This window comes from Schistocerca serialis, chromosome 6, assembly GCF_023864345.2.
Source record: "Schistocerca serialis cubense isolate TAMUIC-IGC-003099 chromosome 6, iqSchSeri2.2, whole genome shotgun sequence".
NCBI lineage: Eukaryota > Metazoa > Arthropoda > Insecta > Orthoptera > Acrididae > Schistocerca > Schistocerca serialis.
The window spans coordinates 192,866,664-192,894,163 of NC_064643.1; the positions used below are offsets into that span (position 1 = coordinate 192,866,664).

Sequence of the window (27,500 nt, forward strand, 5' to 3'; positions counted from 1 at the left end):
GGTACTTTGACTTCCGCGCCTCCGCCAATACGAAGATATAATTTACGATCGCGCACGCAGAAGAGCGCTGCGCCAGCGACCGATCTTTATAAATAATTTTGTTCGACTTTTTAGTTTTGCTTACGTTTTTGTTTTTAACAACTAATTGATGTCACTCTCTCTCTTGTCTTGATACGAAAGACGTGTATTTTTCCGCGCTGTGTTGAATGTGTTTTTGGGTGGAAATTAAAATTACATTACAAAGTGAGGTTGTTTCAATAGTGATTCGAGGTGGTTATCATCAAATTTGTAAACTGATCATGACAGTGACAACTTGAAGAAGTTTTCAACAGACGGAGAAAAGTGAAAGACGGGTCGTCCTACAAGAGAAATTACGAGGACAGCCATGAAGACTACATTGTAATTAATAATGCGTATCTAACAATATTATAAGGTAAATTTCAATTAGTTTCTGATGCTATTTCCGTACAGTCGCTTTTTGTAGTGTTGCCGACCCGGTCTGCCATGCACGGTCAAATTACAGCACGATGTCAATCAATAATACGAAGTCCGCCTTATCCGTAACTGAAACCACCAAGATTCCAAACCCAATCAGATTTTTTATTTTATATTTTTCACGGCAGAACCCCGAGGAGAAGGGCACACTACAGCATCCTGACATAAGGGTAGTTGTTCTGGCTAATTTCAGGTGGAGATAGTCAAAGCTTTCTTGCTGTATGTCGTCATAGCAAAGGAAAGAGACACTAAAGGGTCATTTGCAGTTTCGGAAGAGTCTCGTCAAGGAGCTTGTGGGAGACGTCAGGGCTCAACCAACCCATCGAGGAAGGGGCCATGATCTGAACATGGTGACCCACACAGGATGGACGGCCTGTACCATCCTATCGCAACCGGAAAACAGGGTGACTGTGTCGTTTGCAGTGATCGCTCCAAGCCAGGAGGGCGAAAACGGTCCCCCTGTTTTTTTCGAAATTTGTTCTTCCATCTCTTTTCTTCATGTGCCTGAGTGCTTCAACAGGTACCAAAAAGTAGCAGAGTACCGAAAGGACTTGTAAAATATGGTTGCCTATCGAAAAATCGATATGCCAAAGTTTTAAAGTTTGTTTTAAGAACATTTTATGAAATTCTGTAGTTTATTGACATAAATTAAAATTTCTTCGCTCAAAATGGACTTTATATTTTTCTTCCCACGGACGTCCCATAAGAGGTAAAACTGTATTTTATATGTCGTTTTAAAGCTAAAACTTTAAAGAATAAGACACATCTAATTTTGATATGTCTAATTCAATGCTTCACCTCCTAACTAAAAAAGTAACAAAAAATCAAATTTTTGGTTTTTTTCTATTTTAACACCACCGCCATGTCAAAAAGTGCGCGATGTGGAATAAAGAAAATAGTATGCCAGTAAAGAGCGTGTTTTAAGCTTTATTTACAAGTGAAATTACACCTATAAGTCAAAAACTGCAGATTTTTATAAGCAATGAGAGACACCCAAGGGATATGGAACCCGCACAGCTCCGCCGAATTGCTCCGCTTTGGGGAAACGCGCTCCGACCCGAAAGGGTTGAACCAAGGCTTAACACGTCATTTCCTAGGAGATGATTCACACAGTAAACAAGAATGTCCACAGTAATCAGTCGACAAATACGCAGTTACTTACCCTGAACAGCCAATACATTATGACCACTATCCACCCCGCGTTAGATGCCGCTTCCAGGGGTTGTACGCCCGTGGTGCGGAGACAAAAGTATATAAGCGGAGCAGACACGGACGGGGGATTGCCTTGGCGAAGATACGTGCCGCAAATGGGGAAATCCATTGATACAAACGACTTTGACTAATGGCAAATTATTGTTATGCAAAGCCTGTAAACAAGTACCTCGAAAGCGGCGAAGCTGGTCAAATGTTCACGTACTACTATCTTGGGCATCTATGGAAAGAGGTAGAATTACAGTGAAACAACCAACAGGCGCTAAACGGTTGGACGTCTATGAGTCTTCACAGAATGCGGGCTGGGAAGCTTGTCTGCTGTGTAAATTAGAATAGATGGTGATGTGTGGCACCTCTGCCGAAAGAACACAACGCTGGTGCACACACAAGTGTTTCGGAGCACACCGTTGATAGCGCTTTATTGAACACGGTGCTCCGCAGCATACCATGCTAGACGTTAGCATGTTGACCAAACGGTATTGTCAATTATGAGTGCTGTGGAGACAAGACCATCGGGATTTGACCGTCGATCAATGGAAACGGGACGGCTCTTCGGGTGAATCACATTTTTGCTCAGTAGGTCTATGGTCGCCTCCACAAACGCCGTCGTTGAGCTGAACGGCGATCCGAAACGTGCAGCGTGCCACGGACTCAGGCTGCTGGAAGCAGTATTATGCTACGGGACACACTCTCCTGCGCTTGCATGGTAGTAATCGAAGACCCTGTGACAGCTGCGAACCACCGGCATCCCTTCGTGCTTCATGTCTTCCCCGAAGGCGATGTCAACTTTCAGTAGAATAATTGTCTAGCCAAAACGGTGCTACAGTGGTTTATTACAGTGAACTCACGTTGATGTCTTGGAGACCAAATTCACACGGTTAAATCCTATGGACCCAGTCTGGGTCGCTGTCGGGCACGATCACCGCTTACGCAAATCAGCGGCCAGTTATTTACGCGAATTACATAAACAATGCGTTGACGTCTAATGCTACGCACCCTCACAAACCTACCAACAAACTGTTAGTAGGCTGTTCAGGTTTTTATGTTGGTAACGGCACGTAGCACTCTGTATGAAAATCGCAGACTGTGTTGTGTGCAGTCTGTGGCTGGTTTGCGTTGGAATATTTGCTATTGGGTGCGCAGCTTTGTGCAGTTGGAGGTGAGCCGCCAGCAGTGGTGGATGTGGGAAGAGAGATGGCAGAGTTTTGACAGCGGCCGATCCGGACGTGTGTCCGTCAGGAAAAGCAAATTCGTAAGACTGGATGTCATGAACAGTTATATATATTATGACTTTTGAACACTATTAAGGTAAATGCATTATTTGTTCTCCATCAAAATCTTTCATTCACTAACTATGCCTATCAGTAATTAGTGCCTGCAGTAGTTAGAATCTTTTATTTAGCTGGCAGTATTGGTGCTCGCTGTTTTATTTATTTATTTATTTATTTGTTTATTTATTTTTCCGTGGGACCAAATTAAGGAGAAGTGTCCATGGTCATGGAACGAGTCAATACATGAAATTATAACACGATAGTAGAAACAGATAAAATGAAATATTAGAAACGTATTCAGGCGACAATTCGTAAGTTTAAATAAAGAAAATCAACAATGTAACACTGGAATTTGCTTAATTTTGCAGCTCTTCCAGGAGCTCCTCGACAGAATAGAAGGAGTGAGCCATGAGGAAACTCTTCAGTTTAAACTTAAAATTGTTTGGGCTACTGCTTTTTTGAGTTCTTGTGGTAGCTTATTGAAAATGGATGCAGCAGAATAGTGCACTCCTTTCTGCACAAGAGTCAACGAAGTGCATTCCACATGCAGATTTGATATCTGTCTAGTATTAACTGAGTGAAAGCTGCTAACTCTTTGGAATAAGCTAATATTGCTAACAACAAACGACATTAAAGAAAATATAAACTGTGAGCGCAATGCCAGAATTCCCAGACTATTGAATAGGGGTCGACAAGAGTAACGAAGATTTTTGTGAAGTAAGTGATTCATGAAAGGTACAGGTTATTGTTAGTCAGGGCAATTCTTTTGTAGGGATTATTGAAATTCAGATTGCGTTACGCTAAAAAAAATATTGTGTGTCAGTTTACTGTTGATCAGAATAAGTAAAGAGAGAAATGTCTGAGTACCTTCAGTTTTGCTCATCTCTTTGAAAATCAAATAACGTAAGAGGTTTACCAGCACTGTCATTCCTAATTTTTCCAAGGGGATGTTTCAAAACTGTCGGATCCCTGATACCCAGAATCAGTGATGTATTTCGTTCTAAATATGGCAAAAAAGCTATTAACTCAGGTGGTCATAACGTTTTGGCTTATCAGTGTACATAGATTCTGTTAGCACCAGTAGCCAACGGTCATCCAAGAATTATTGCTTTTTCTTCGTCTGTTCGCGAGCTAAAATTTCAGTCACAAGACCATATTGAGACCTCTATGTACACTATAACGTAAAAAAACTTATGAGCGACCAGTATGACTACATCAGCAGTAAATTAAAATATCTACGAAAACACATAATTTCGAAATTAGAGATTCGATTTCTTGATGGAGAAATTAGAATAATGTCGAATTTCAGCATGGCTTGAATTCATGGACATTCTACAATCGATGAAGGAAAAACGCAGACATCAGTTTCGTGCATTTGAGGAATATTGTTCAAGATGGTACGAAGACAAGGTGCGCGACAGTCCTATGTCACGGACTCTACATGAGATTTCAGATAACGTGGTACCTGAGTAACATCTGGTATGTACTTTTGAAGAACTTAGAAGCAAAGTTATGTCACTGGCAGTAACGGCGGAAGCTGAGACGGGGAGTTGTCTTGATTCACGGTAATATACGCCTTCTCACCGCCTTACTGTCTCTGGGTTTCCCGAGGACTCGCATTAGAACTTTGCAACATCGTCCCTTTCAGCCGGTATTTCGCACGTAGTCAAGGCCATCTGTTCGTACACAACAGTGCCTTGCTCTGTATGTTTTCAGGATACTGAAGTGTTAAGAATTTCAAGTGAGCACTAATGATGATTAGAGGCTGCCAGTTATATGCAGATTTTCTCTTTTTATTTCCAGATCACAACCGGTTTCGCAGCACTCAAAACCACTATTTGAAGTGACACGTAACTAAGTCACAAGAGGGAAGTAGCGTGAACCATGGAACACAACATTTATTTTCAGACCAAACACGTAAACCGCTAATTACGGGCCGTTGGGTTGTTTACTGGTTTTGTCGAAAAACGAATATTGGGTTCCACGTTATGCCCCACTTAGGTCTTACGATTCAGTTGAGCTCTACCGACCATTTTGGACTTGGGTCCCTATGGCCAGCTGATTTTTGGTCATTGACGCACCGCCGTTTAGCGGTTTGTTGTTTTGATCTGACAACGACTGTTGGGTTCCATGTTTCGCGCTACGTAGCTCTTAGTACTTAGTTATATATTAGGTGAGGATGAGGTTTTCAGTGACAGGAAACCAGTTGTGATCTGATTATAGAAATGTTACATACAGCTGAAGCCCCTTCTTAATTCCTGTGATAAGTCGCGGCTGTGATTGCCCTGTCGACAAGGTTTTCGGCTACATACGGAGTATTAAATAATGTTAAATTCCACCGTAATGGTTCGGCCATTAACGTAGGAAAGGTAATATCTATGCCCCAGAAATTAAATTTACAGTATGCATCTTTTGTGATTTTTCCAGGCACTTTTTTCACGGTATGTCTAGATGTTGTTTACACATTACAGTTAATCGGGTATCTGCGTTTTAAAATTAGACTTTCCAATTCAGTACTACTACATCTTATTGAGGCTGTTACACGTGAATATAGAAAGTGTGAAGAAAATAAGTTCACCGCTTGGGATGCTATTGACGCTTGTGCCAAGTATATCATGCCTGAATCTTTGCAATAAAGACGACGTACTATCCACGAAATTGCTGTTGACAAATCAAAGAAAAAAGAAAAGAAAAAAAAAGAAACATGTATTTCAAGAGGACAGTAGATGTTCCCTGTATCATTTATTTTGAAAAAGGGTGATGCGACCAAATAGCCAAATACCTTGCACTCCATTCGTGCGGGGAATTGAAAGGAAAATGACAACGCCGCGAAGAACTTTGTACGTCCCTGCGCCTTTCTGGATGTATATGTAAATGCAAATAAGATCGACTGAATTATACCCTTTTGAAATGAATGAGATGTAGTTCACGTATTTATTAACTGTTCCAGAGGTCGCAATATCGAGGTATTATTGGACGGCCCGTTGTAAATGGAAATGGAAATGAAGTCCCATGCTGCTTGACAGAGCGTAGGGAAACGTTGCGGGAGTCCCGCACCGCCGTACTAGGCTAGATCTTAATGGAGGTGGTTTGCCGTTGCCTTCCGCCGACCGTATTGGGGATGAATGATGTTGATGAAGACGACACAACAACACCCAGTCATCTCGGGGCAGGTGAAAATCCCTGATACAGCCGGGAATCGAACCTGGGACTCCCTCCTCGGGAAGCGAGAACGCTACCGTGAGGCCACGAGCTGCGGACCGTAGTAAATTTGCCATAGATAGATCATTAAAACATTAATTTTAAGACACAACATACAGGGACAATATTTATAGAATATAAATATCCTGCATAGACCTCTTCGCAATCTTTTGATAAGTGTTTTCACAATAGATGTTATTCGTCGTTGCCAACACCTTTTTTTTTTCTTTTTAAAAATAAAGCGCGGTGGGGAGCCAGATAAGTGGGTACACATATATCCGACAATCTACCGGACCATTTTAAAGGCTTAGTTGGTAATGTAGTCGAGTTTAATGGTGAATCAGAGAACTTTCTGTTGTGCTACTAATTCAGTGAATAGTATCTTTAATGTATTAGACTACAACATAATTAATATTGGCACTGAGAAAGTATGGCATTTCATGTATTTCCCGCGTCTTTTTAGCGCACTTGAATGAAATGTATGTCCATCCCTTCTTCGACAGACCAAATACTCGGAGTTGACGGATTACGACTCGTATAAAGTAAAGTAACGTAACAGACGAAGCGGTAGTCGATCTGCTTTTGACACCAGTTTAAACAGAGGCTTACTTGTATAGGATGAAGCCGTGTGGTTCCTAGACTCCAGGAAGAAAAAATCTTGAGCATACGTCCCTATGGCAGAAAGGGGACATCTGTACAAATCTTGGACAAACGGTCAACAAGACAGGGCAATCTTCCACGATAAAGAGACACTTCCGTCTAAGTGACAACAGCCTCTCTTAAGGGTGGTTAATGGATCTAATGAAACCGACTAAAGTCAACAGGATAGGGCGCAGAAAGAAACGGACGACTACTGCAGTAAAGAACCTAATGGTACTCCCTGCCGCAATGTATGAATATAGCAGGAATGAAGGTTCTGATTATAAGAATTCTTGACGGTTTCTGGATAGTTTTGAACTGTCGTTGCGGATAAATATGCAGAAGTGAAATGCTTAGAATGTCGAATGTAAATTTTTCTAAGAATGGGAAGGAAAAGATACCACTTCCCTTGGAGCACTTACCTTCACATGCCATTTTGCAGTTCTACGTTCGACAGGACGGCTTTATTGTCTACAGACATCGCGGGTTTGCTACACCACTGAACATGATCCAACCGACTTGGAGTGTAGCGTGACGGCCACGTTTGCTCCGGTGCAGTAAGGTGAATCACTAGAGACCGTTCAAAAGCATACGACGAAATCCTGGAGTCATACAAAGCGAAAATGGTCTTTATGCTTTTGTATCCCCTCCTTTTTCGCGCCCTACTGAGACCCTGGCGTGAATACACTACTGGCCATTAAAATTGCTACACCAAGAAGAAATGGAGATGATAAACGGGTATTCAATGGACAAATATATTATACTAGAACTGACATGTGATTACATTTTCACACAATTTGGGTGCATAGATCGTGAGAAATCAGTACCCAGAACAACCACCTCTGGCCGTAATAACTTCCTTGATACGCCTGGGCATTGAGTCAAACAGAGCTTGGATGGCGTGTACAGGTACAGCTGCCCATGCAGCTTCAACCCGATACTACAGTTCATCAAGAGTAGCGACTGGTGTATTGTAACTAGCCAGTTGCTCGGCCACCATTGACCAGACGTTTCCAATTGGTGAGAGATCTGGAGAATGTGCTGGCCAGGGCAGGAGTCGAACATTTTCTGTATCCAGAAACGCCCGTACAGAACCTGCAACAGTCGATCGTGCATTATCCTGCTGAAATGTAGTGTTTCGCAGGGATCGAATGAAGGGTAGAGCCACGGGTCGTAACACATCTGAAATGTAACGTCCACTCTTCAAAGTGCCTTCAATGCGAACAAGAGGTGACCGAGACGTGTAACCAATGGCATCCCGTACCATCTCGCCGGGTGATACGCCAGTACGGCGATGACGAATACACGCGTCCAGCGTGGGTTCACCGGGATGTCACCAAACACGGATGCGACCTCCACGACGTTGTAAACAGAACCTGGAATCATGCGAAAAAATGACGTTTTGCCTTTCGTGCATCCAGGTTCGTTGTTGAGTACACCATCGCAGGCGCTTCTGTCTGTGATGCAGCGTCCAGGGTAACTGCAGCCATGGTCTCCGAGCTGATAGTCCATGATGCTGCAAACGTCGTCGAACTGTTCGTGCAGATGGTTGTTGTCTTTCATACGTCCCCAACTGTTGACTCAGGGATCGAGACGTGGCTGCACGATCCGTTACAGCCATGGGGATAAGATGCCTGTCACCTCGATTGCTAGTGATACGAGGCCGTTGGGATCCAGCACGGCGTTCCGTATTACCCTCCTGAACCCACCGATTCCATATTCAATCAACAGTCATTGGATGTCGACCAATGCGAGAAGCAATGTCGCGATACGATAAATCGCATTCGCGATAGGCTACAATCCGGCCTTTATCAACGTCGTAAACGTGGTGGTACGCATTTCTCCTCCTTACACGAGGCATCACAACAATGTTTCACCAGGCAACGCCGGTCAACTGCTGTTTGTGTGTGAGAAATCGGTTGGAAACGTTTCTCATGTCAGCACGTTGTAGGTGTCGCCACCGGCGCCAACCTTGTGTGAATGTTCTGAAAAGCTAATCATTTGCATATCACAGCATCTTCTTCCCGACGGCTAAATTTAGCGTCTGTAGCACGTCATCTTCGTGGTGTAGCAATTTTAATGGCCAGTAGTGTATGTCGTCAAAGGGTCCGTGTAACCTCCGTGTGCACGCTCCACAGGAGAGAACGAAAAATAAGAGATAAAATAGCGTTAAAACCTCTTTCTCCTTATGATCACGTTCTAATTTCGTCAAATTGTTCTAGGCTGTATATCAGAGCAAAAGTCGTGGCACATAGTAGTCGAAATGGGTGGGATCCCAGTCAATGGGGTTGCAAACTCGTAGTGTCATTTGGCAAATGTTGACTTGCTTTGGGGGGGTCAGCAGTGTCTAACCTTTGACATCACACTGCAGACTGTCGTTTTCGATAGTAAAATGTGTGATGAAGAACGCCACGAAGAAAGAGATGGCTCCATTCAAGCCCCTTGTGACACATCCTGAGGCCTTTTTCTATCGATTCTGAGCATCGGTGTGTCCGAAATGCTTTCCTCGGTCACTCATCGAGAAACCGCGTTATATGAACACAGTATGTCACAGTTCAGACTTCCGTCGCAGAGGCACGTAGAGAAGGGATATGAGGTGGGTAAGGACGGAGGTGTGAAGACTGTGCGCGCCCGCATCTCGTGGTCGTGCGGTAGCGTTCTCGCTTCCCACGCCCGGGTTCCCGGGTTCGATTCCCGGCGGGGTCGGGACTTTCTCTGCCTCGTGATGGCTGGGTGTTGTGTGATGTCCTTAGGTTAGTTAGGTTTAAGTAGTTCTAAGTTCTAGGGGACTGCTGACCATAGATGTTAAGTCCCATAGTGCTCAGAGCCATTTGAACCATTTTTGAAGACTGTGCGCAGTGTGACATGTCCACAGTGGTGTTGGATAGAATTGTGATAAAATTCGGTGCAAGTGTGACGTAATTAACCCATGCTACACGTCACACGAACATCTGAGGTCTGGTCCTTTTCTCCCGCGTGTCGACGCCTTGCTGTATCAAACTTCGCCGAGGCCGAGCGTGACATAGCAGGACGCCATTCTTCTGCTCCATTACGTACTTTTCTGTCAATATTCGGAATTCTGCGCTGAAATGGGAAAAATGGCGGGATTTCTGAAACGTGATTCCTTAATTTCGTTGTACAATGCATATTCCCGCACTTTTGTAATATCCTCATTATGTCGTCGTCATACTAACATGTGACGTGGCAACCTAAATAGTTAAAAATGTTGTATCTATTCTGTTTGCAATACAAACACAACTTTCTCTTTACAGTGAAGTTTACATTAAAAGCCGCTGGTTTAGTCTTTTTTCTGAATTCATCAAATGGTATTCTTCACAGATGTTGCATTAGCAATGTATTCCCCTCTCCAGGTCCTCTTGACTCTCCGCTAGTAATGTGGCACTGCATGCATATAGTTCACACCTCACGATCTAGTGGTTATCGTAGTTGCATCTAGATCCAAGTGTCTCTGGTTAGATTCCCAGCTGGCCGTCTATGTTCGTTTTGTCCTCATCATTACATATCATCATCATCGAGGCGCAAGTCGCCGAACTGACGTCAAAAAGAAAGGCTTACCAAACAACCACAAACGGACTCTCTCGGCCAGTAATTTCACATAATAATTTCATATTATCTGTCTACATACAAAAAGCAATTCCAACGTGAATTTCAATGGATAGTACGTACAACAAATCGACAGTCTGTTAACATTCACACACTTACATGATTTGACAGCAGGTGCGTTCAATAACTTGTGCAACACATTGTTTTCCTCGGCGAATTGCGGTTGAAAAAATCCGGAAATTGTTGTTATAGGATATCGCGGAATATTCCGGCTTGAAACCCTATAGTTTAATGGAGTTCCGACAGGTGGAGGCGATAAACGTAGAATTCAAAATGGCATCTACAACGGAACTGCATTCCAAAAGATACCTGTCAACGAGTTTCTTCCAACGGAAACGTTGAGCATCGCAGAAATTCATTGACAGTTGCAGAATGTCTATGGAGACCTTCCAGTGAACAAAGGTGCGATGAGTCGTCAGGAAAGTGGGCTGCCATTTTCGGATCAAGGACTAGTAAACCTGTCTGATCTCTCACGTACCGGTCGACCAACTGCACACAGGTGTGACTCCTGCTATGTTGGAACGTGTGGACACTGGACGTTTCTATTGGTAGTGCTGACACACTCGTCCAAACTTAATTGGCCTGTTGGTCTTCATCAACCCTACCGCCCAGGTCTCAGGCTTACCGACTTCCGTCCATTTGGCTAGCAAACCTGTCTGATCTCTCACATGCCGGTCGACCAACTGCACACAGGTGTGACTCCTGCTATGTTGGAACGTGCGGACACTGGATGTCTCTATTGGTAGTGCTGACACACTCGTCCTAACTTCATTGGCCTGTTGGTCTTCATCCACCCTACCACCCAGGTCTCAGGCTTACCGACTTCCGTCTATTTGGCTAGTAAACCTGTCTGATCTCTCACGTGCCGGTCGACCAACTGCACGCAGGTGGGACTCCTGCTAAGTTGGAACATGCGGACACTGGACGTCTCTATTGGTAGTGCTGACACACTAGTCCAAACTTCATTGGCCTGTTGGTCTTCATCCACCCTACCGCCCAGGTCTCAGGCTTACCGACTTCCGTCTATTTGGCTAGCAAACCTGACTGATCTCTCACGTGCCGGTCGACCAACTGCACACAGGTGTGACTCCTGCTATGTTGGAACGTGTGGACACTGGACGTTTCTATTGGTAGTGCTGACACACTCGTCCAAACTTAATTGGCCTGTTGGTCTTCATCCACCCTACCGCCCAGGTCTCAGGCTTACCGACTTCCGCCCATTTGGCTAGCAAACCTGTCTGATCTCTCACATGCCGGTCGACCAACTGCACACAGGTGGGACACCTGCTAAGTTGGAACATGCGGACACTGGACGTCTCTATTGGTAGTGCTGACACACTCGTCCAAACTTCATTGGCCTGTTGGTCTTCATCCACCCTACCGCCCAGGTCTCAGGCTTACCGACTTCCGTCTGTTTGGCTAGCAAACCTGTCTGATCTCTCACGTGCCGGTCGACCAACTGCACACAGGTGTGACTCCTGCTATGTTGGAACGTGTGGACACTGGACGTCTCTATTGGTAGTGCTGACACACTCGTCCAAACTTAATTGGCCTGTTGGTCTTCATTCACCCTATCGCCCAGGTCTCAGGCTTACCGACTTCCGTCTATATGGCCCACTGAAGAATGCACTTTCCGGGAAGCAGTACGTGGATGAGGGAAAGGTTGCTGATGCAGCAAGACTTTGGCTCCGACGTCTATCGGTAGAGTGATGACATGTGGGCATAAAGGCCCAGAGAGAAAGGAGGCAAAAGAGCGTCGCAGTGACCGGAGATTACATCGAAGAACAAGGTTTCGCTGCCAAAAGAGTTGCGAATAATAAGATGAACTGGAATTCTGAGTAAAACCAACGTGCTTTCAGAAAAAAAGTGTTGCATTACTTATTAAACGCCTTTCGTATACTACGGAGTTGGCGTATGTTGAAAATAACAGCGCCCTTGTATCGGTGTGACACTCTTGACGGAAACAGTCAAAGAATGTAATCATCTTCATCTTCTCTTCAGGTAGTAGGCAGGAATTGCCTGTTACGGTACCCATCTCTGTCGTGGTCTTCCTCTGTCTCTCCTCCGATGGCACTTCTAATTTCTTGCCTTTAACGGAAGTCTCACACTTTCCATTCTTTGTAGACGTTCGTTCCCAAATCAAATGTTCAAATGTGTGTGAAATCTTTTCGGACTTAACTGTGAAGGTCATTAGTCCCTAAGTTTACACGCTACTTAACCTAAATTATCCCAAGGACAAACACACACACCCATGCCCGAGGGAGGACTCGAACCTCCGCCAGGACCAGCCGCACAGTCCATGACGAAGAGACGTTCGTTCTATTTTCTTCTGTAGACTCAAATTTTATCACTGGGGCTAAAGATTTGCAGTTCTTCTCTAATATCTTGATTTCTTAGCCTGTCTTCTCTTGTGCAACTTTTAAAACCACTAAGGAATTTCATTCCTTGTGCCTGAATCCGGCTTTCATGCTTCTTCGTAATCACCCAGGTCTCACTTCCATTGAGCAATGTGGGAACTGCAACAATTTTGTAAAATTTAATTTGAGTGTCTTTCCTGGTTTTGTGTTTTAGGTTTCTGTTAATTGTTCCACATACCTGGCTGAATTTACTAAGCTCAATTTCAATATCTCTGCTATAGCCACATGTCATTTCACATCCGAGGTAACTGAAATGGTTTACTTGCTCTAAAATCTTCTGATCTATCGCTATTTTGGTTCTGATTCGTTCTATCCCCATGAAGGCCATTATCTTGGTCTATTCTTTGGAAATTTCCATGTTAAATTTAGCACTTACTTGTTTTAGCAACTAGATTCCTTTCTGAAGGTCATCTTCCTTATCTGTTAGGATCACTGCAGCATCAGCATATAGTAAATTATTTAAAAGAATGTATTCCGATTTCTATATATGTGTTATTTCAGCCGGCCGGTGTGGCCGTGCGGTTCTAGGCGCTTTAGTCTGGAACCGCGTGACCGCTACGGCCGCAGGTTCGAGTCCTGCCTCTCGCATGCATGTGTGTGATGTCCTTAGGTTAGTTAGGTTTAAGTAGTTCTCAGTTCTAGGGGACTGATGACCTCAGAAGTTAAGTCCCATAGTCCTCAGAGCCATTTGAACAAATTTGTTATTACATTAATGTAGATCTTGAGCAAAGTTGGAGAGATGCAGCAGCCTTGTCGTACCCCTCTGTTAGTTGGTATCTCATTAGCTGTTTTACCATTGGGATCTAGAGTGATATTTGTGTCTTGATGTAAGGTTTTTATCGAATTTAGTAGATGCTTTGATATCCGCAACTCATCATTATTTCCCAAAGGTCCTATCTACTGACATTGTCAAAAGGTATTTTGTTTTCAATTCAATATAAGCAATGTGTATTTCTTTATTATACTCTCTCCGTTTTTCTATTGTCTGCTCTAGAATAAAACCTGCATCTATTGTGGAGCGTCCTTTCCTAAAACCCATTATTTCCTCATGCAGTACTGCTTCTGCTGTGTTTTTAAGTCCTGTATTTAAAATTTTAGCATCACCTTGTATTTTAAGTCCAGTAAACTCAATCCTCTCTAATCACTTCATAGGCTCTTATCTCCTTTTTTTAAAAATTGATATCACTCTAGCTGTTTCCCAGTCTTTGGGAATACTCTTCTTCTTCCAACATTCGTTGAAGAGATGTCGCAGTCGTTAGTGTAGCGTCATTCCTCCATATTTTAATAATTCAGCATTAATACCGTCGTTTCCTGATGATTTTCTATTCTTAAGTGATGTTAGTGCAGATTTTAATTCGTCAGACTGTATTTCTCTTATTGATTTTCCATTTTCATTACATATTGGTTCTCCAAACGGACCTATAACGTTTGTTGCTGGGATATTTCCTACTCTCGCACTGAAAACACCCACCATAATAATCTGATCAGTAGCACTGTATTTACAGAGTCTTCTGTAGTTCTTCATAGAAGCTTTCAGACTCATCTTTTTTCCCTTCTTCAGGTGCATATTCACTTATAAAGTTGGCGTTACCCCTTACCAGTTTCAGTCTGACTCTAAGTACTCTTTCCCTTACGTATACACAATCTTGAAGCTCCTTTTCCCATTTTTCTATGCAGGAATAGTGCTACACCTTTGCTTGCTCTTCAATGCTGTTCAACACCACTATACAGCAGAATGTAATCCACTACATATTTATTTCCTCTTAATTTCTTCTTGGGTTCTGTGAGTGCTACAGCATCGATATTAATGTCGCTTTGTATATTTACTGGTTTTACATCCTTTTGAGAAATTCGCCTCACATTCCAGGTTGCTACTTTGATATGTCCATTTATCCATTTTCAAAAAAAAATGGTTCAAATGGCTCTGAGCACTATGGGACTCAACTTCTGAGGTCATTAGTCCCCTAGAACTTAGAACTAGTTAAACCTAACTAACCTAAGGACATCACAAACATCCATGCCCGAGGCAGGATTCGAACCTACGACCGTAGCGGTCTAGCGGTTCCAGGTTACAGCGCCTTTGACCGCACGGCCACTTCGGCCGGCTATCCATTTTCGTTTGTCCTTTTTCATAGCTTTGACATTTACTTTTGAGACTGTCCCGTTCCTGAGGCTCGTTCGGGGACTGGGAGTAGGCAGCGTTTTCTGAGAGTTGGTTACCAACCATCTGCTCAAACCACTTCTAGAGGGACCAGGATTTTCTTCAGGGTTATCTCCCTTAGTCGATATGCTCCGAAAAGAAGTTCGCCTTTCATCCCCTCCCACTGGCTTTGTAACCCGTATCCACTGTGTGTCATACATTGTCTAGGGGTCTCACAACTTGTGTCTTCAAGAATGTGGGAGTAGGGTTTGTTAGCAGAGCTGCATTGAATTCCTTGAGGTCTCATTCATTTCTCCAATTTTAGTGGACGTTTCCCACAATTTTGTTTTTGCATATAGGTATCGGCAGCCTGAGCAGACTCCATGGTCCTTTCAGGTCTTTCATTGCTGGAGAATAGAAAAGAGAAATGAAAGACTTTCTGGCCTCGAAACCTAATACCACTGTGATCGAAAGAGTAAGAGTTGGTCAAGGGGGGCCGATAGGAAAGAAAACAGAAGAAGCCCGACACAAGTAAGTGGAAGTAATGTCAGACTTATTAGCTAAGGGCCCATCTGGTTGCCGCTCACGTACTCCCAAGACAGGAGTCCCCTGCAAGGACTATTCTGTTATCAATGATCGAATAACATACGTAGATTTGTGTTATTTATACACTAGTTGAAGAAACATGGGGCAAACAGCGTAAATTAAAGAGTAACTAATTAGCATGATCGAGTTACTCCATTTCATAGAGAGTAAAACTGATTGGAGTATGTACGCCGCAAATGCCGTTTTCATAGATAAGCTATGCTTAGAGCACAATGGAATATGTGTGTCTTTATTGAGTATATCGTACGCTTGCTGTTACACTCGTAAGGTGCTTTAGACCTCAATTTTCTCCAGTTTCAATTAATCTGCTCCTTTCCGTCCTATGCATTATATTTGAAGGTTGCTCAATGCTTTCAGTTAACGATTGTAATTACACAGATATGCGCCAAGTGACAACCTAATATAGAAACACCTGCTTGTTAGTTCTCCCTTTTGTTTCATGTTGTATGGATATTTCTTAAGTTTTTTTACGAGTACACTGACATCGCAAATTAATTTGTATATATGGCTACGTGTTGATCGTCTGTAAATTTTATTTTCTTTTATTATTATTGAATAAGCAGATTTATACTTTTCACACACTACAATAATAGAAATTCTTCACGGAATAGAAGGAGTTGTCAAGATGAAAGTATTTTAGTTTCGTTTCAAAAATTGCTTTTCTGTCTAGCAGTCGTTTTATGTCGTTGCGTAAGGAACCAAAACTTTTAGTGGCTACACTATGAACCCCTTTTTGTGCTAATGGCGCCCGTAATGTGGAATAATTAATATACTTTTCCTTGTGCTTTTCTAATTATATACATCATTGTTTGCTTTGAACTTTAGGGGATTATTTACAATGAACTTCATGAGATAATAAATGAGCTGTGGAGCAGTAGTCACAATGCCGAACTCCTTTATGAGATGTCTACAAGGTGATTGTGGGTGAGCACCATATATTACTCTTACAGCACGTTTATGAGCGACGAAGACATTGTTTTTTAAAGACGTTTACCCTAGAACATTATTCCATACCACATTACTGAATGAAAATATCCAGAATATGTCAAGTTAGTGATTTGTCTCTCTCAAAGATTTTCAAAGATTCTAAGCGCAAATGTGTCTGAAATAAGTTGTCTTAGGAGATCCTAATATGATTTTACTGGTTTACATTCTCATCAGTTTGGACACCTGAAAATTTTGAAATTTCCCCGCCATTTACTATTTCCTCGCCGAGTTACACTTGGTATTGTTGTACCACCTCTAGTACTGAATGTTTTGTGTTTTCTTCAAATTAAGAATTTGAGCATTTGCAGAAAACCAGTGAGTCACACCGTTAAGAGCAATGTTACATTGTTTACCGTTTCTTTTATTTGCTGTATGTACGCTTGACTAAAATAACAGTGTCATCGGCAAAAAGAACTAAATTTGCTTCTTGCTTATTAGGCGGAAGGTCGTTTACTTACATGAGGAGCGCTTGCGGATCTAAGATTGACCCTTGGGGAACTCTATATATGATTTCTTTACAGGAATCTCCCCTGGTAGCTTGTCCCACATAGAAACTTTGACATTTACCACTTTTGCCTCCATAAATTCCTGTGCTGTAATACGATATCAGACCTTAAAATGACGTGAATGTTAACAAACTACAAATATGTTGTACATCAGGTAAGAGGCCCATATATCATCACTTTAGTATGTTAGGATCTGTATCAGCTCTGAAGTGCTACGGAAAAGGCCACATGCCCCATTTTAAGGCAAGTTACAATTAAACTGCTGAACGTACTAAAGCCAGTATCTGTCTTAAACGGTAACACTGCAAAACAAAAGCACGAAAAAAGTGTTCGTAAGTACTATTAATTTGACTGTATTTTCAATTCTAAAGTTGCCAGAAAGTATCACTACTATGACTGACTTCAATGTCATGAATCAATAATGTTTTCACATTCTTTCAGCCTTCAAAACATGTCCACTCTATGCATTTGCGTGTGTGTGTGTAAATAAACACCATTTTTAATGATAACAAACTAAGTATTACGTTCAACGAATCCATTTCTCTCCCATTGCGTTTTCCCATGTTAAAAAAGTAAAGCGATCTTTATAAATAGAAAATGAAATCAGTGTTTAGTAACAGTTCCAAATTTCGACCCCGGACGCAGGACAAAATTACGAACATCCAGAGAGGCCAAATCCTTGACTACAACCGAGCGAGGTGGCGCAGTGGTTAGCACACTGGACTCGCATTCGGGAGGACGACGGTTCAATCCCGCGTCCGGCCATCCTGATTTAGGTTATCCGTGATTTCCCTAAATCACTCTAGGCAAATGCCGGGATGGTTCAATTGAAAGGGCACGGCCGACTTCCTTCCCCATCCTTCCCTAATCCGATGAGACCGATGACCTCGCTGTTTGGTCTCTTTTCCCCAAAACAACCCCAACCCTTGACTACTACGATTATACAGCGTGTCCGAAAAGTCTTTCCCTGATTACATAAATTGATAACGCAGGCTAGAAGTAAGATACAAATATGAAACTTGTGTCGAATTGTTTACAAGTATCAAAGTTTTTTTTTCTGTTTTAGGTTCGCAGCACGTAAGTAGTAGATGAGGTGCAGTGCCCAAGAAGCCATGCTAACCAATCAGGAGAAGGCACAGTGTGTCCTGTGGTACCATGAGACACGATCACCAACCACAGTGCAGAGACACTTTCAGACAACATTTGGAAGGCATCCACCAGATGTCAAGAGCATTAAAGCCTGGTATGAGAAGTTCAAGAACACAGGATCAGTTGCTGACGTTCCGAAGTCGACCAAGAACCTCAGCAGACTGGGTGGAAGCTGTAAGGCAGTCTTTTCTGCGAAGTCCGAAGAAATCGGTGCGCAGGGCCTCACGTGAATTACAGATGCCAAAAAGCTTTCTCCATGACATTTTACACAAACGTTTATTGTTTCGTGCATACAAAGTGCAAATCGTTCAAGCCTTGTTGCCCAATGCCAGTACACGTCGATATGACTTTGCGGTCGAAATGCTATCACATATTGAGGACGATGATGGTTATCTCAGACGAATTGCCTTTTCCGACGAAGCGACCTTTTTTGTCAGTGGAGTAGTGAATCCCCATAATGTGCGTATTTCGGGTTCAAAACCTCCTGGCGAGCTCGTGGAATGCACCAGAGGCAGTCCAAAGGTGAATGTTTGGTGCGCGCTATTGCACGATCGAATTATCGGCCCATTCTTCTTCGCTGAGGCTACCATCACATCTGCAGTGTATCTGGACATGTTGCAACCGTATGCTGTTCCTCAGCTGCTTCAGTATCACCCCGATGTCTTGTTTCAGCTAGACGGTGCACCGCCTCATCGGGGTTTGGACGTCCGTGCCTATCTCGATATGACCTTCCCTGGGCGATGGATTGGTCCTGATGGGCCAACGGTTTGGCCTCCACGCTCTCCTGACATAACCCCATTAGACTCCTTTTTATGGGGTTATGTCAAGGACGAGGTCTACCAAACACGTGTACCAGATCTTGAAACCCTGCGGCGACGGATAACCACAGTCGTTGAATCGATTCCTCCAGTGACGTTGGCTAATCTCTGGACGGAAATTGAATATCGCCTAGATGTGCTACGTGCTACGAAGGGTGCTCATGTGGAAGTTAACTGATGTGTGAGAAAAACTTTGATAGTTTGTAAACAATTAGACACCAGAATGAGATTTTCACTCTGCAGCGGAGTGTGCGCTGATATGAAACTTCCTGGCAGATTAAAACTGTGTGCCCGATCGAGACTCGAACTCGGTACCTTTGCCTTTCGCGGGCAAGTGCTCTACCATCTGAGCTACCGAAGCACGACTCACGCCCCCTACTCACAGCAGGAGAGCTTCTGTAAAGTTTGGAAGGTAGGAGACGAGATACTGGCAGAAATAAAGCTGTGAGTACCGGGCGTGAGTCGTGCTTCGGTAGCTCAGATGGTAGAGCACTTGCCCGCGAAAGGCAAAGGTCCCGAGTTCGAGTCTCGGTCGGGCACACAGTTTTTATCTGCCAGGAAGTTTCAATTAGACACCAGTTTCATATATGTATCTTACTTCTAGCCTGAGTTATCAATTTATGTAATCAGGGAAAGACTTTTCGGACACCCTGTACATCAGAAACTACAACACACGATTGAAACACAGCCCAGGACTTAAATACAAATAAGTGCTCACACAAGAACTACACTAACTCACCTCACCATAAAAAATGAATTATGTTGTGCACGCAAACCACACGTGCTCCACACAAAAAACTCTACAATACAATGGACAGAGATCAGCTAAACATTTTCACCAACTCCTAGGAGAACGAAATTAGGAGCGGGACGTATTAGGGCTCCTTACCTTGCTGTTGTTGTACTATTACTTTTCCTCAGTACGTTGTATTATATCTTTGTAGTTGCTTGACAACGGAAAATAACGTGGAATGGCAACAGCGCAATAGAAACGGTTGCAGTTAAAGGCGTAAAATGTCATTTAAGTAATTTGTGGAAGTTATTGACCCGTGTTACTAGAAGTTAATGTTTTCGTGTCTCGGTAATTTTTAATTCAATTAATTCGTGAAAGAAATAGACTGATGCCTTCAGCGGAGCTGCAGTCCGGAACCGCGGGACTGCTACGGCCGCAGGTTCGAATCCTGCCTCGGGCATGGATGTGTGTGATGTCCTTAGGTTAGTTCGGTTAAGTAGTTCTAAGTTCTAGGGGACTGATGACCTAAGATGTTAAGTCCCATAGTGCTCAGAGCCATTTGGACCATTTTGAACCTTCAGCGGAAAGACAACCATCCAAGCATGTATTTCTGTGGTCAGAGGCAAATAAAAACAATAAAAAAAGAAGCAGTACGCATCGGATATACTTTTCTCAGAGCAGCCTCTGTGCGATGCTCGATCGCTTATTCTGATGATCTGTCGCGTGACGGCTCGACATTTCAAATCCCGGGAAGTGGCCCTGCCGCTGAGAGCCGCTTTTCCTGGATTCCCCCGCACACAACTCTGGCTGGGCTCGGTAGAGCACGACCCGCCCACGGAATCACTTTATTAGGAACCGCGGCAGGCTCGGCGGCGCGGAGCCAACGTAAATTGAAAGTTGCCGACGTTCTGGCGCGCGGGATTTTAAATTAAAATTGTTTGTTTTCCTTGCGGCTCGCGCCTCCGCGCCGGCGGAGTCCGCTGAATTATTCACCACCGGCATAAATATTGCCGCTACTAATTAAATCCCGTTAATTATTGCGGATGTTTTTATTTAATCTATAAAAAAAAGAGAAGCCCGTCGGCTGAACGGATGTGTTACGGAACAGGAGTACTCCTTTACACCTCATACCGTGCGAGGCATTAAACGCACGTACGCTGCTGCTTCCCACAACCGTACGTCAGTGAAATTCTCGCGTTGATACCGATGTTTTTAGCCGTGTCGGTGCCGAACATGCGTGAAGCTGTTCAGTTATCTGTTTTTAATTGCATCAAGCGTGGATATGTAAATGGATTATGAGGTAATTTTGCCGAGCACTTTAACAGCTTTAGAGCATAGACGTGCGTAACAGCAGCACGATAATGTAATTATGCGCGAATTCTGGAACACGCGAACAGGCACTACAGTTGCTCGTAAGCAAAAATACAGCATAAACACTGTTGTGTGATGAGCTAATTAATGCCACTTCGCACAGAATAGTCCGGAGGGGAATGCTTTGCGATCAACAGCCGTTCGCTATAGAACTTGCACACGAATGAAGACTGCCCTTTCCACATTAATTGGCGGGTCTCTCTCCGTTGAATGTGGGAGAAGGGGAAAATTGGATTTGTCAGAACCATTTCAAAACAATATTATTGCTCCTGTGGACGAAAAGGTGAGACGGAAATATCTGTAGCGTAGAGAAAATCATCCAGATATTCGCTCGAATATTCAGTCTGGAACTTACAAGATATCTCTATATCTCAGCGTAATAAATTCTCAGGGTAAAATTACGTCACATGAAACATAGTTGGTATGGTAAGGACACCTTGATATGTTACGTGTCACATTTACCACAGTTTTTACGAATGTTACTTGAATCGTGACCGAAAATACTTACCCATATGCAGAAAGACGTCAACTTACCTCTGCACCCTCCAAAAGTTTCAGAACATATGACCACAGAATCTGAAAGTAAGCCTGTTCTATTACTCATTCTACCAAATTGCTACTACTGCGATGCGAAAACTGTAGACTGTTAGAACTAACAATGAATTATTGCGTGCGTTACATTTGCAAGTTCCGTTTACCCGTTTATTTGACCACGTCAGTGCGTATTTTGTCCAGCTGGGATGGTTGTAGCTAAGTCTACTTTACCGGTATCGCAGGAAGTGTATGTATCCCTGTAACTTGAATCAGAGATCATGTAATCGTCACCTCTTCGTAATCAAAACACAAGGTCTCACTATCTAATGTCCTATTTGTCCCCATCCACAAACAAGAAATCATTCACAAACTCCTTCCCTTTTGCTTTTGTTCACCTTCGTAACAAGCTACATTCCACTCTGCACACGATTCTACGCCCTCTTGCATTTGAGGGAAAGGTGAAACACCTTCTCCTGACAACATTGTACCTTTTCTCCCAGAAATTAAAAATACCCCCACCATCTCATAGTTAAGTCTCTTTCTCCTTTGATTTTTTTCTCCTGTCTTCCGTAGTTGCTTTTTTTTAAGATTCCTCTGTCTCTCCCTCTTCCATGGCTTTTTGATTTTGTTTTGTCCATTGCTGCTAGCGCGAGTGATTCAAATCTAATTGGCTGTAATTTTTTCTACATTGTTCTACTTTTCATGAACGAATTCAAAGCCAGAATTTCTGTTTTAGTCCCTTCTGTTAAACGTGTCAGGTTCTGAAAATCAGTCACCAAAATAAGTACACAATGGGCGTAATGCTTTTTGAGAACCAAGTATCCCAGTCTGGGTGACACTGTAACTTTGAAGATATCTAACCAGCAATGGCAGCAGGCAGGAACCACTTCAGACTTCAATGTTGAGCCGTTGTCACCAGTTAAAAGATCGGAAGAAGCAAGTTTTGCGAAGAGCTTTAGCGAGCGACTGAGACTGTCATAATTACGAGAGAAGACAAACGCGTGAACATGAAACATGCAATTCAGTTGGCGAATTCGGCAGTTCTGCATATTAGTAACTTCAGATTTGGCACCTCACTTTTCTAAACAACTACGATAATAGAGTCTGCAAAACAGACAGTGTGGTGTCACCGCCAGACACCACACTTGCTAGGTGGTAGCCTTTAAATCGGTCGCGGTCCGTTAGTGTACGTCGGACCCGCGTGTCGTCACTGTCACTGTCAGTGATTGCAGACCGAGCGCCGCCACACGGCAGGTCTAGAGAGACTGACTAGCACTCGCCCCAGTTGTACAGCCGACTTTGCTAGCGATGCTACACCGACCAATACGCTCTCATTTGCCGAGACGATAGTTAGCATAGCCTTCAGCTACGTCATTTGCTACGAGCTAGCAGGGCGCCATTATCAATAGATATTTATCTTATGATGCCTGTAACGTCAGACCGATGTTCTATAATTATGGATTAAAGTTAAGTATTACATCAACTACGTACTTTATTTGCTATTAAAATTCCCTTAACTGTTCCAGACCTCACGACAATCTACGTGAGCTTAAAAGGGTGCATTTCGGCCTCCTCTAGCAACATGGTGTTGGCTCTTCTGCCAACACTTCAGTCCTTTTCGTAAGAGAGTTCTTAGTATCTCAGTCGTCTCGCTGTCCATCGTGATGGCGAATCAGAGCACTGCTGTGACGGTCTGCAAGGTGAATTTTCGGAGGATTATACTAGATTAAATTTGTTAACACCGTCTTAATGGCTGACTAAGTTTTTTACATAGTGTACTATAATTGTACGGTATTAATAACTTGCTTTAGCCGGCCGAGGTGGCCGAGCGGTTCTACGCGCTACAGTCTGGAACCGCGCGACCCACTGCGGTCGCAGGTTCGAATCCTGCTTCGGGCATGGATGTGTGTGATGTCCTTAGGTTAGTTAGGTTTAAGTAGTTCTAAGTTCTAGGGGACTGATGACCTCAGAAGTTAAGTCCCATTGCGCTCAGAGCCATTTGAACCCATTTTAACTTGCTTTCCAGAATAAACAATACAAGCAGGAATAGGCTACAGCAAATCGATGACAGGTGTAAAACGACAAATGCAATATATACAACAGACTATTGTTTCCTATAAGTACACTCTTTTTTAGCCTTACTTCAGCCTCTCATCCAATATGGACAGAGGATGGGCTGCGAGCCGTACAACAACTTCAGACAAAATCTTTAGTAAAATAAGTAATGGCGAAAAAATATGATTAAATGGTGAAAAACTTAATAGATGTTTTAAAATCCGCAAAAAGATGAATTTCGTTGGTGTTTAAATAACATTAAAGTGTTGATTTTCATTGTTGCTTATATTCAAATAGAAGGACGTAAAAAATGTATACATCTTTAAAACACGGTGACATTCTTTTAAAAAGGAGCACTGTACTTTCGCCAAAAATGGTCTCGCTCTGGAAAAAGTAGGGAAGGCTGGGTTTAGCGTCCCGTCGACATTGAGGTCATTATAGATGGAGCACGAGCTCGGATTTTGTCGGTGGTGGGGCAGGTAATCGAATGTGCTGTTTCAAAGGAGCCATCCCTACGTTTGCCTGGAGGGATTTAGGGAAATCACCGAAAACCTAAATCCGGATGGCCGGAGGCAGGTTTGAACCTTTGAACTTTCGATTGCAAGTCCAGTGTGCTGACCACTGCGCCACCTCGCTCTGTCTGGAAAAAGAGGATTTGGAAAGGAGGTGACAAAATGTAATGTGGGGTTGAAGAGTGTGAGTGTAAATATAGGTAACATACATGGACACGAATGTAGGTTTCGGAGTGGGTAATTGGAAGACACAGCATGACAAGAAGTATGGTGTGTGGGCAGACTCGTGACATCAGTGTGGAAGGGACGGGGAAAGATGTAGAGGGAAAGACGAGGGGAAGTACTGATGTGGAGTAGGACAGGTGGAGAGGTGGTGATGTTAGTAGTGTGGATGAGGAACTAAATTTCCCGATGAAACATTGTATTTGGATGTCAACATGCACCTTTCAATGTTTTACTAGGCACTTAAGTATTTTATATCACGACGCCAGCAGATGTCGGCCACTTTGTATTATTTACGATACGAAGAGAGCTAGTGAATATTGCTTACAATATTTTATGCGCATATTTTACAAAGTTGAACCTAAATCTTTGGCTTGTCCTGCAGATAGCGTGACGTTGTTCGTATTTAATGAAGCCTGTCATATCTTAATAAATGCACCTAAAATCTCACCTGGGGTGGTTGTCGTAGCATCTAACATCAGAATACTCAACTAAACAGTAAATACGAGGACGGTAGTACCTGTTAGAGTTACTGAAGATCTGTAGTCAGCCACCTGCCAGCTCACTCCCAGTAGTTGGAACATTAATAACAGACAAATAGAGCATGTTAATTTAGGAAGACTATCTTGTATGGCGTTAACTACTTCGTGGTTGATGGAGCACATCTGTCCCACTAAAGGAGAACGCAGACGTTGGGAGTAATATAATACTTATTTCTGTCTAAAGCTGCCATCCAGCGAGATACTTTCGGAATTTGGGGGAAAATGCTACGGATAATGGGGTAGGTATAGAGAGTGCCGTGAGCGATCAAACAGGACAGCATTAGTTTATAGGTGGCGGAGAACTTTTTTTTTCACGGAAACAAAACGAAATCACAATCTCCTCTCTTCGAAGACTGTCTGAAATAACTCTACTTGTGTATCATATACTGTTTTGAAACATTGCTACACCGCTCAATAGTAATTCTGCTGCCTTGTACATAAGTTGCATCTAGTGGGACGTATATCTCCCAGCAAACTCCGTAAAATATAGGAAACATTCGTATGGACTACGTTAAGGGCATCTTGAAATTAAATGTTGAAACTTTGTATGCGATATTTTGTTTTTCGTTGCCTTGAGAATAAATGCATTTTGGTACTAAATTGTTATATAGTTTTTTTGAAATCTTCTCTCAGGATAAAACAACTCTTCGAACAATATTCTAACAATGAAAATGCCGGCCGGAGTGGCCGAGCGGTTCTAGGCGCTACAGTCTGTAACCGCGCGACTGCTACGGTCGCAGGTTAGAATCCTGCCTCGGGCATGGATGTGTATGATGTCCTTAGGTTTAAGTAGTTCTAGGGGACTGATGACCTCAAATGTTAAGTCCCATAGTGCTCAGAGCCATTTGAACCATTTTGAACAATGAAAATCTTAGCCTCTAGCAATGTGTCACTCACGTCGCCGTTCTTCGTTTTCATAACCGGCCCTTTGAACTGTTTTTGAAAATAGATTCGCTGGACGCGAATTACTAGACGTCAGCTATAAGTATAGATTAACTAGCCAACGGCGACATAATGAAGTTCGAGTCGGATTTTCCGGTTATCGCGAGCGGTCGCCTTTGCCACTCCGGCTCCCAGCACTCTCTCCACGGACTAACTCAGACTTCCATACGTGGCACATCGTACAGCCTTATATCGTAGTCCACCGAATTTAGCTCCCAACATTTCTTGAAATCTCGCAACAGGAATCGAGACCAACGTTGCTATCGTCGTGTGCCGGGGTAGGCTTATAATACATACAAGCATTCCGGGAAGAACGGCCACTGTTGACGATCCACCGCTGTGCGAAATAATTCGAAATTAATTCACTTACTGAGGATTCCCTGATTTCAGCTGTATCAGGTATGGATCAACCCGAGAAATTTCAAATTACTTCGTGCAGCTGTGGATCATCAACAGCGGCTGTTCTTTCAGACAAGTGTGTAAAAGTTAAATTTCTGACTTCCCAGTTTCTTTTCTTTTTTTCAAATAAAAAATAAATTATTATTTCTAAAATGTAAAATCAATTTTAAACGACCTGTAGTTAAATCAAATATAAGAGTACAAATTGCAGACGCAATGTTCGCCTCCTCTACAGTCAGCTAAGCAGTAGGCTACTAGTCTTGTGGTGAACACGAGTAGACATGCAGGGCAGTGGTGGGTACTCACCGACGTTGTTCCCGGGCAGGACGACCCCCAGGAGCGCCACCCACGAGGCTACCACCAGCAGGAACATGGCCTCACATCACCGCCGCTCTCACCAGACTCCTGCAGCACAAAAGCAAACCGCACCGATTTACTTCTCCCGTTTAGAACTTGGGTAGCAATATGGTACGTTGGCGTCTTGGAAGCTTCAGTTCTGAGACGCTCCTGTCATTGCAGTTGTATGTGCGTGACAGTGCATTTATATAAATTAGAGTGTCACTTTTACTCGGTATCCAAGGTTCTTGGGAGTCCAGCCGGATCCGATCGTCGAAGTTCCACGATATTTCGGCGAATAACCGTTCCGCCATCATCAGGTGGTGCTGATGGAATGATTTGTATGCGCTGTGTCCGTGGTATTTATGTCCGCTTGGTCCCGAGTCGTACCCCGGCGCGGCCGGCCGGCGGAGCGCCGTGTGGTGGGCGGGAGGGGGGGCGGGGGGGTAGTTGCAGCCACGCCCGGTGGTAGGCGCAATTCACCTCCGTCCTCCGTGGCGGAAGGGTCTCGCTTCCACTCCCGCCGTTGCTCTTTAATGGTGTTTAATAATGGTTTCCAGGCCTTGCAAAGTTGAAACCCATAGGCCATAGATAACCTCATCAACAGGGACACCGGGTTTCAACTTAGCAAGGCCTGGAAATCATTATTAAACGCCATCAAAGAGCAACAGTGCGAGCGGACGCGAGGTCCTTCCGCCACGGCGGACGGAGATGAACTGCGCCTACCACCGGGAGTGGCTGCAGCTACCCCCCCCCCCCCCCCCAGCCTTTCCCGCCACGCGGTGCTCC

At 43.5% G+C, this 27,500-nt stretch overlaps 1 protein-coding gene across 1 annotated transcript in view; it reads right to left on the minus strand.

Annotated features, from left to right (window-relative positions):
• The window catches only part of LOC126484743 (lachesin-like), a 530,047-nt gene extending 503,281 nt beyond the window's left edge, over positions 1 to 26,766 (minus strand). Inside the window, exon 1 of the mRNA XM_050108338.1 lies at positions 26,682 to 26,766. Within this exon, the coding sequence (XP_049964295.1) occupies positions 26,682 to 26,748 (67 nt within the window). The 5' untranslated portion in view covers positions 26,749 to 26,766. The remainder of the gene's footprint in view (positions 1 to 26,681) is intronic.
• Between the last annotated feature and the right edge of the window lie 734 nt (positions 26,767 to 27,500).